At 40.9% G+C, this 10456-nt stretch overlaps 1 protein-coding gene across 1 annotated transcript; it reads right to left on the reverse strand.

Moving 5' to 3' along the window:
- Nucleotides 1-1028: 1028 nt before the first annotated feature.
- On the reverse strand, nt 1029-8536 carry LOC121952981 (short transient receptor potential channel 2-like). Its single transcript, XM_042499875.2, has 13 exons — nt 8393-8536; nt 6796-7488; nt 6505-6705; nt 6255-6419; nt 5995-6169; nt 5713-5913; nt 5450-5612; nt 5271-5363; nt 4195-4387; nt 3993-4120; nt 3827-3899; nt 3592-3709; nt 1029-2986 (listed from the first exon to the last, which is right to left on the reverse strand). The coding sequence occupies exons 1-13, from the start codon at nt 8405-8407 to the stop codon at nt 2097-2099; spliced, it is 3108 nt and encodes a 1035-aa protein (XP_042355809.1). The 5' UTR covers nt 8408-8536; the 3' UTR covers nt 1029-2096.
- Nucleotides 8537-10456: the final 1920 nt, after the last annotated feature.

Below are 10456 nucleotides of genomic sequence, written 5' to 3' on the forward strand. Positions count from 1 at the left end.
ATATTTTAAGCTTTATTATAAGATAGGGAGAATTTTTCAGATAACCATATTTGCCATTTTATATTTAAAATTATGCTACAGAATTCTTTTTAGTGGTAATTTCCCTATATGTTTTTTGTTTTTGTGCTGTTTTTCAGGTGATTTTGTTACATTTTTACTCATTTTTGGGTCATTTTGTCTTAGGGCTTTTTTAAATTTGTTTTTCTTCTGAAAAAATCACAAATATTTGCCCAGGTTCCAGAGGTTGAAAAGGTAAGTAAATGTAACTATTTTAAGTTATGTTTACTTTATATGTATAAAAAACCTGAAGACTTAAGATTAATAGTTATGTAAACTTACATTTTTTAAAGGGATTCAGTTTTCTAGATTTTTTAAGTAAGCTCAACTTGTTGGATTTTACAGTGGCATGCCTTTATTAATAAAGCTTGTTTATTAGTAAATTAGAGGCAAGAAAGATGGCCTTTTCTTTCATCAGGGATGCTGTAATACAATTGGGATAATGACTGGCTGGTGATACCACATACCTGTGCATGTAAGACAAAAAATTTAATTTCCTGGTGAAAAGTCTATGATGACATAAAATATTTAATTATCTGTGGTGACGGAGGTGGATCAGGACAACAGAACAGACTCCAAAATGAAATCAGCGATGGCATCAATCATGCAACACTGCAACAAACGGCTTCATGCCGAGGTGTTTTTCCATAGGAAGAGTGTCTGGGGACAGGTGATGCTGCAGGTGATGAATTAATGAACTGGTGTGTTCATGCATGCGGTCTAATGGGAGCAGTATGTGTAAAGCAAGCTGAGACCTGCACTGTCACACTGTAGCAGGGTGTTGTTCTGCTGCTGACTGTAAACGAAACGATCCTTTACATCAAAGTCAGCACAGAGTTAAATTTCCCCTGCACTATGTTCATGAAATACAGAGACTTGGAAATAAATGTCATTTCAAGTGTTTTACTTGTGTTACAGAGAAACTATAGTGCCAAACATTTAATTGAAGACAAAGCCACTTTCTTCTGATATTATTTTATTAAGGGAAACAAGAACGGCTAACAGAGGCTCTTTGCTGCTGAACAGTGAAGTCTGAAAAATGGCAGCGAGGAGAGGGACATCCAGCACAAAACCACAGCACAGCTAGTGACACATTAGTGACACTTAAGCAGTTAACCAATGTAACAGCCTGTATTCTACAGTTGTAAACGGTCATTGATTTTAGTGTCCTAACTGAGGTATTTTCTAACTGTAAGGCACTGTAACCCTATTTTACTGCCACTGATGTAGACCGAGGTGCACTGGTGTAAGTCTTGCATTCTGAATTTAAGGTATTGACTTTTTTTAAATTAAATCCATTGGCAACTTTAATATGTGATGGTAACTGTGAGAAAATTCACTCTGAAAATGAGAAAATCTAAAATGTTTTTTTATAAACTGCTGCACAGGCATAGAGTTCAGGAGGATGTAGGGTGATTTAAAAAAATGAAAGTGGCTAGTGACTTTTGTTCTGACAAAATGTAAGATATTTACACCATAAACTGGAGCATAAAAGAAAAAAAAAGTATAAAAATTCACCAAAATGCAGGAAATGCATTTACTGGACCCTCAAATCCCACATTTCATATCTGTCCTCCCCAGGGTTCCTGCAGTCAAGGAAAACCTGGAAAAGTCATAGAGTTCTACAATCTAATTTTCCAGGCCTGGAAAAGTCATGGAATTGATGACATCCATGAAAGCTTTGAAAAATCATGTGATTCTGTTGCGTAACAAAATTAAAGTTATATTGAAATTACAAGTATATGTTCTGAATAGTCATGGAAATTTGATTTATGAATCTGAAGTGTTTGGGGAGAAAGTTAATCGTTCGTCAATAATTCTTTGAATAAAAAAAGAAGTTAAATAATTAGCACATTGTGTCTTGTTTGTTTAATCAGTGCAACAACCAAACTATAAAAATGACAATTTGCTATTTTACAGGCAATTATGAGCAAGACTATTCCCAAAAATGTCCCTCTTATCAGATATTGAATAAGGTCAACAAAGAGACCAAACCCTGAGAAAGTCGGTGAGGTCCTTTAAACGGGACAACGCTAAAGTTACGGTCTCACTAGCATCCCATCAATCGATCCCTCCCCTTCTTGGGAACCAAAGCCAGTGTCCTGGGAGCTGCTGCTGCCTGTTGGCGAGGGAATAATTTTGTTGGCTACAGGGTTTGCATTGCTCTCCTTGACACCAGACTTCTCTCCTACATTACGCTCAAACTTTCTACCCTTCATCCATTTTGCCTCCACTTTCTTTTCTTGGAGCTCTATGTCTTTGAACCTGTTTGCCACTGTCTTTGTGTCTGTCTTTTCACTGTCCACTGTGGTGCTTTCCTTTTGTTCTGGAGTTGTGTCTGTGTGTTTTTCACCTACCTTTACCCCTGCGAGTATCTCCCCTTCCGTTCTTTTTTCCACCTCTTCCTGCATGGCCTCGGCTTTCACCTTTTCTTCTACAAGATTCAAACTTGTACTTGCCACCACTTCCTCTCTCACTTCATAATCAACATTTTCATTTTCATCTCCTCCTACCTGCTCTTTTGACTCTGTGTCCCTCTCGTCTCCTAGCTCTGTTTTCGCTCTGCCCTCCTCCATTTTCACCACATCATAGTCTGTTACCCACTCTGATCCCTCTGCTCCACATTCGCCCACCTGATTCAGTTGTGTGTCTGACTCGTGTTTTGTATCTGAGTCGACCTTTTCTTTATCCACCCCCTCTTCTCCGTGGTGCACTGTCACTTTAAGTGCTGGATTTTTGTCATCTTGCCTGCTGTTAAAACCTCTGAAATTGTTCTTGGCACCAATGATGTATTTCCCCAGGAAGGAGGAGCCGTCCTTGTTCAATGCATCAGTGTGTCCATCGTCCATCAGAAGCTGCTGGACCACCTTCATATCAGTGTGCATCCTGGAGATGGTTTTTGTCAGCTCAGTGATCCGATTACCAATATCTGAGGGACGAGAAAACTCCAATCACAATACAGTCTGGAGGCACATAAAAGTTAAATAATGCTACAGACTGGGGGTTTGAATAAAGACTTTATCATAGCTTAACCTGTAAAAACTTTAGAGAGTGTGACTCTTTGTCCTAAATGCCATATTTACACAAGACACACTACAGGATTGGACACAGCTGCAAATATTAACAATTTCATTTTTTCATTTTCAAAAGTCTGTTTCATATTTCGGTGGTGTAGTCAATGCCCTCGCAATTGCACCCTTATGAATCACATGCCCCCTGCAAGCTCGACCACAATGGCAAGCCTTTTAACATTTAATCTGTGAGGTGATTGAAAGAATAGATATCAACAACTGTTTTTTGACTGGTTAGAATTCCAAGTCAACATGTCCATTATGTAATTTTAAAATACTATTCTTTGTTGTTGTCAAAAACATAACATTTACATTATTTATAATTTTAGACTTTTTATCTGATAGCCTGGAGGGCAGCATGCAACAGGCCAGGTTTTTTTGGGGGGCAAACAGGAAACAACTTTTTAATGCATTACTCTCTGACCGTTAAGCCCTGAAAGATTTGTGACAAAGTTGTCGTTACCTTTTCTCTTGGTCTCCTCAAATTCCCTGCGAGCTGACTCAATGTAGCGTTGCACCAGAGCTCTGATCACCTGCTGCCGGTAAGGTAACTGACTGTCCTCAGATTTCTTACCACTGGTCTGAAAACACACATATAACATCACACATTTCAGTGCACAGCAAAGAATATGTAGAGGATATTTTTATTTACTACAGTCACACTAACTCCCAAATATGAGCATGAAACACACACTTACCATAGAGGTTATAGGGGGATATTTTGTCTCAGAATTGCAAGTGCAGCAGCAGCAGATTTTCCGAAAGATACCCCTGGAACAGAATTTACAATAAAAAAATAAAGATATGGATACACACTGAGGTGTTTTCACAGGTGAAAGGTGTTTTTGGAGTTTTAGAGCTCACCTTATGATGTAAAAGACAGCTTTTGGTGAGGGGATGATGTTGAAGGGCACTGGCATGGTGAGGCCCTCTCTGAAGTAACTGAGGTACAACTTTGACCTGGCAAACTTCCACTCGACATCTGCATCATCCTGGGGAAAAAAGGTGTCAATTCCAGTCTGGTTTCAGGTTTTACTGAAGTTGTGACATCAAAATACCACCATACCTCAATTTTCTGAAAGGAGTTGGTGATCATAGCAATAAGCATGTTGAGAAGGACTATGACTATGACAAGCGTGAAGATGCCGTACAGAATCCTTCCGACAAACTCTGCCAACACAAACTGAGGCATGTCCACGTAGTCCTGGTTGGCCACACCAAACATGGTCCAAAATAAGAAGTGGAATGTCTCATTGAACCTACAGCAGCACACATGAGAAAGTTTTCATACCTTTTTCCTTTTTTCCCCACTAACAGTGGTGATGTACAGCATTCAGCCTCACCATTAAAACCACTGACAGGTAAAGTGAACATGGATCATCTTGTTACGATGCAATTTTTGACAGGGAAACTTTGGTTCTTGTCATCCATAATGATGCCATTTGGCACAAACAGCCAACCCAAACTCTGTTGCAGTCAAGTACATCGCCTCATGGTACTCACAGTGGCCCCTGCAGCAGGACAATACGCCATTACACACTTCAAATACTGCCCAGGGATGGCCTGATGATGGGCAGGACAAAGAGCTCAAGGCATCAAATTGCCCTTCAAATTTCCCAGAACCTAATCTGATCAGTGCATCAAGCTCGCAACCCACAGGACTCAAAGGATCTGCTGTCAAACACCCTGGTGCCTAACACCACAGGACAACCCCTAAGGGATGGCATCATAGGTTGGATTTAGCTCTGGGGGTCGCAGTACATCAGTTTAATACTTGATTAGACTGGGATCTGGGGACTTTGGAGGCCAGGCCGGTGCTTTAAGCTCTATCACATTCCTCTGCGATTCCTGAGCAGTTTTTGCAGTGTGGTACGGCACATTGTCCGGTTGGTGGGGCCAATGCCATCAGGGAGGGATGTTGCCTTCAGGGGGTAAACTTTATCTAAAATCAGGGTTTGGGTTGGTGGAGTGTGTCAGCTGGCATCCACAGGAATGCCAAGTCCCAAGGTTTTCCAGCACAACATTGAATTGTAACTATATAGTGAGTGTTACTCACTTCACCTGTCAGTGGTTTTAATGCTGTGACTGATAAGTGTATATGCATATGCATATTCGTTTTTTCAGCACATGCCATATTCTTACTTGCCAAGATGTGGAGAGATGACATAAGGAACATAGACATTGTTGATGCCACAGAGGAAGGCTGTTCCAATGATCATCAATATGAACATAAATCTAGGAAAAGAAAAAAGATTGTAATGTTCTCTGAATTCTCTTCCAGGCCAATGATCGATTAACAGGCGAGATGAAAAGTATCTCACCTCATCATATCATCAATCATTTTCCCTATGGAGATCTGCAAAGTTCCCAGAGACTCGTGTGCTGGCAGGATGTACGCCAGCCGCGTGAAGCTCAGCATGCTTGTCACCGCAAACAGCACCTCTGCAATCAGCTGGGGATCCTCCTGATGCCAGTCGTCACGGACTGCGAGACGGTTTCACAGAACAAAACAGGCCAGTTTAGCAGTTAGAACTTTGAAGACCCCCGATAACTATTTTGGATGATAGATCTGATATTTCCTCACTAGTCTGAGTGAAGTAGATACACTCCTCTGTGCCGTTATGATCATGGCAGACAAAGTGACCTTTGAGCATGATAAGGACACGCAACGCAAAGGACGCCAAGTACATGCTGAGCACCATCATGTCCAAGCAGTTCCACCAGTCCAGAAAGTAGCTCCGCAGCCCCTCGATCCACACTTCCTTACACTCGTACCAGAAGAATCCTACGTAAGACAGCATAGTATAAACTTTGAGTTTTATGTTTGTGCATAATAGAGGGAATTTAGGAAAGAAAGTGAACGCACCGACCACCCACACCATGTGGAAGGAGCTGTGCAGGATATTCTGCTGCCGCGAAGCAAATTTGTCTCGATACATCTCCATTGTTATTGATTCTCCGAGTAACGTGATGAGAAACCACAGATAGGAGGCAGAGTGGAGGAGAAACTTGATCACCGGAATCTTTAGCATCTTTCCCACCTGGAGAAAACACAAGAGACGATAACCTGTCAGGGTCAAAACACACATGTTCAGCATAACTTCTCAACAATATTCGTGATGTGACCTTTGACTTGGGTGCGATCCAGTAGACGAGGCAGAGGAGGGGCATGGTGAGAAAGATCCCAACAGAGACAAACAGCTTCCAGGCCGTCCTGCTGCCTCTCCAGCCTGCCAGGTTCCCGCACCAGATAGATGACAGCACCTGCTGGCAGATTGGGTGGGCCACAAACTGCGAAAAAACACACAGAGTGAGAAACAAATTTTGGAAGTCTTTTCCTGATCACTGATTGACAAAACTTTCTGCATCCACCTACCTGCTTCTGGTTGTAGTTGACAGCGAGCCGCAGACGTGACAGGTTTGGGATTCCCTCCTCAAAGGCCTGCTCATCTAAGGAGTCCTGACTCTCGTCTCCACAGCTGTTCAGGATGGTGGTGACTTCGCTCTGGTTGCGACACATGCCCAGCAACTCAACAGCAAACTCCTGACAGAGCTCCTCCAGGCCCAGGTACTGAGGCTACAGGAACAGAGGCACCACAGCAGAGTTTTAACAACACAGACAGATGACATGAACACTAAATGTGGATGTCTTTGAATCTCACCAGACCTTGAACTCTGGCTCTTTTTGTGAGAGTTTGCGGAGCTCTTTGCTGAGACTGAAAGCCCTGAGCATTGCATCATCAGAGGTGATGGACAGGTAGGCACGGCTGGCGATGCCACGGTAGGTGTTGATGCGAGACAAGGAGAACTTTAGCAGGTCGTACTGCCGGCCGTTACGACACTCCAGACAGGCACAGGATATCTTATGTGGCCACGGGATGATGTGACCTTTTTGGGTGAGCATGGTGACTATATCATACAGGTCCTTCTGGCAGGCTAAGGTCAGGGGAGTCACACCAGGGGCAAACTGGGAGTTGTCAATGGAGTGGTCAAAGATGGCCTGAGAGAAGGAGCGTACGTCCATCTTGTTGCCTTTCTCCTGGTCTAGGCGGTCCAGCAGGCGCTTCACCACTCTGGGCTGGTTAGTGTCTACAGCCACTAGCAACGCCTCGTGAATCTGCCGAAAGTCAAACTTGACCCCCTGCAAGAGTGCGTCCATGCAATTATCATCGCCAAGGCGGATGGACAAGTTGAGCGCCTCCCTCCACTGGCGATCCTCAGACTCATCCAGCTGGCGGATGATGCCATCGCCAGTCTTCAAAAGTCCACACAGCAGCTCTATTTTCCCCTCCTGGATGGCACTGAGGAGCTCCGGAGGGAAGCGCATCTTCCTGTTCATGATCTCGCGCCATTGTTCTGGCTGAGGGACAGAACAGGACAGTTAACAGCAGTATTAGTGCCTGTTTAGACCTGGTACTAACATGTTTCTGTGATCCGAACACAAGTGGACAGCCAAGACACATCACCAGTTGCATATACGTCTCCAGCTGACCACTTGTGTTCAAAAGTTCATGACTGTTATCCACACCGAATTATTACGTCCACACTACTTTGTCCAACTTAACACAAAATTTGTAAGTTATAGGGCTCTAGTACCCTGTCACCAAAACAGCCAGCACGTCCTGCACTGGTGCTTTTCAGAGACACACTGGGACACATGCATATCAGACAAGCTGTTGAAGTGATTGGATCATAACTCGTCTTGGTGGTTAAAACACATGTTAATACCAGGTGTATACAGGGCCATAGATATCCATTTACCTCAGGTATAGATTTCAGGGGGGACGCAAGGAACATGTCTCCCTCAATATTCAAACGTGCATTTGTATCCCTCAATAAAATCATATAAATAGCAGAAAACTTTTATTTTGACTTTTAAAGATGTCTCTAGAATAAATTGATGAAGTAACTTCTCTGCGACTAGGTAGATAGATAAATCTTTTTTTTTTTTTTTAAGTGCTTCCAATTTGATTTCAGAAGAGGAAATAACACTCTGGACAAAATTAAGACTCGGTCAGAAAACAAAAATGTACACAAAATAAAAAAACAACGCATTCTAAAATTATTGCAGGACTGAATAAACATTTTATGACATCAAAACAATAACCCCTAACTTATATAAATAAAATGTAGAATTGTGTGATAAACTAAAGCCATTTAGAGCATACCTGACGCATTGTAGCTTCAGATTTTGCCTCATTACATACATTTTTTTAAAAACTCAGATCTACAGAATGACAAATCTGAATAAAACTCTTGCTTACCGTGAGATTTTCCATTCCTGATGAAAAACAGCACAATTTTTTAGCAGTGATCCTAAAGTAAAAACACAATTACATTCTCCAGAGACATACAATGTAATTTTTGCCAGCTATTCTAAACTTCAGTGATGAAGGTGGAAGATATCAGCAGATTGCACAACCAGATCCAATAAAAGAAGAACTGAGCACTTTGGTGTCTGCGATCATGTGCTACCGGCTGACTGCATGGAATCAGCACCCACAAACTCAATAACACACTTCATCCCCCATGGGGGTAAGGCCAATTAAAACATAGCCAGTTCAAAGTTATTCATGCTTGGCTGGGCCCAAACCAAACTGTGTCTGTGTTCAAACAGGAATGAACTCTCAGCATTGGAAACAGTGCCACGGTACAATTAAGGTAGCTGTTACTGAACAGGCAGCAGCTGTCATCGTTTCCCCCTGAGGAGCTGAAGGGAGTTCACAGCAGAGTGAAAAACAAGGAGCTGCAAGGAAAAGATACAATGATTATTTTCGCTACTCTCTCTTCATGTAGTTATCTTCAAGGAAGTCCACTTGCTAAAAATACACATTTTTATTTTTGTCTTCAAACTGCTGGAAGGCTTTCTTTCACCTTGCTGTGAACATTTCCATCTCTTTCTTTTCTCTTGACTTGGAATATTTTTTTTTGGATATGCTTTTAAGAAGCTTATGATAATATTTTTTGGCTAGTGTAAAATCAGTCAGATGGCCCCTGTGACTGATAGTTATATAATCATATATCAGTCACAGGGGCCATTTTTCTGCATTGAGTACTTAAAGTATATTTTCCTTATCATACTTTTACATCTGTAACATTTTCAACGCAGCCCTTTACTTACAATGCAGTATTTTTTATTGTGGTATTGGTACTTTTAAGTATAAACAGTGATGGAGGAAGTAGTCAGATCCTATACTCTATTACAAGTAAGAGTCCTGCATTGGAAATGGTACTTAACAAAAAGTAAGTAAGTATAATCAGTAACATGTAAAGTATTAAAAGTAAAAATCCCCCCAAAAATAGAAAATGACTTGAATGTTTTTTGTTTTTTTGTCAGTCAGGTAATTGATTAAGTGACTAATTGTTTCAGCTGTACTTGTATACATTTTTGGGTAATTTAATGTATAACAAAACATTTTTTTTTTTTACAAAAATCTAAATTTGTAAAGTAACTAGTAACTAAAGCTAACAAATAAATGTAGTGAAGTATTAAGGGCAATATTTCCTGGTGGAATGTGTTGGAGTAGTAGTAGTAGTATAAATTGGCACGAAAAGAATAGACTTATATCAAGAACAAGTGCCTGAAATTCACACCGTCATACAACACTGGAGTAAATGTACTAGGTTGTATTTCACAGCTGAGTATAGGGTACTAGGGTGTAAAATGTCAATCAGATTGTTTGTGATTTAAGACTCACCTGAGGAATAACATTTTACACTAATACACAAATACAAATGTCAACCACAGCCAAAGATGATCATGTTTCTCAAGAGTTAATGCGTTAACAGTACGATGACATGTTTCATTTTACTCATCTGTAATCTTGTGTGTAAGTGAAACCTGACTGGCTCTTGTGAGCATCATTTTGCACAGCAGAGGGAGGAAAAGGGCCACAGTAGACTTAAGGCTCTTTGTTTAAACTGCAGTTCTTTCGGAGATATGGGAGGAGATAAAACATGACTGATGCCAGTTAGAATTTATTTTCTGTGACAGTCCTGCCTACCTTTGGGGTCGTAATCACTGCCAAAATATTTAATGATTTAACACTTTGTTGTCATTTTAAACACAAAGAGCAGATGGTGACGGTCTGAACTGACATTTATCTGATCTGATCTTTGAAGTTAATAGTATTTGTGATTCAACACTTGTAACTCGAGAAAATTATCTCTGAAAATTTAAGAAAATAATATCACTGCAATTGGCATTTTTTTATAGACCATTTCTTTTATATGTAATTTTCTGACAAGAGTTAAGATGGCATTCATACTGTTATTCATTGTGGTGTCTTCTGTGTTTTCATTTTTTAGCCCCCTTTTCTAAATTCCTT

The sequence above is a fragment of the Plectropomus leopardus genome, chromosome 15 (assembly GCF_026936395.1).
Source record: "Plectropomus leopardus strain MGB_pleo_1.0 chromosome 15, ASM2693639v1, whole genome shotgun sequence".
NCBI lineage: Eukaryota > Metazoa > Chordata > Actinopteri > Perciformes > Serranidae > Plectropomus > Plectropomus leopardus.

Excerpts from the sequence above, each read along its gene's own strand:
- LOC121952981 (XM_042499875.2), bottom strand. Across the intron at positions 5,914-5,994 it reads CCACATGGTGTGGGTGGTCG|GATTCTTCTGGTACGAGTGT; the intron begins GTGCGTTCACTT and ends TGTCTTACGTAG. Across the intron at positions 4,121-4,194 it reads ACTCCTTTCAGAAAATTGAG|GATGATGCAGATGTCGAGTG; the intron begins GTATGGTGGTAT and ends TTTTTTCCCCAG.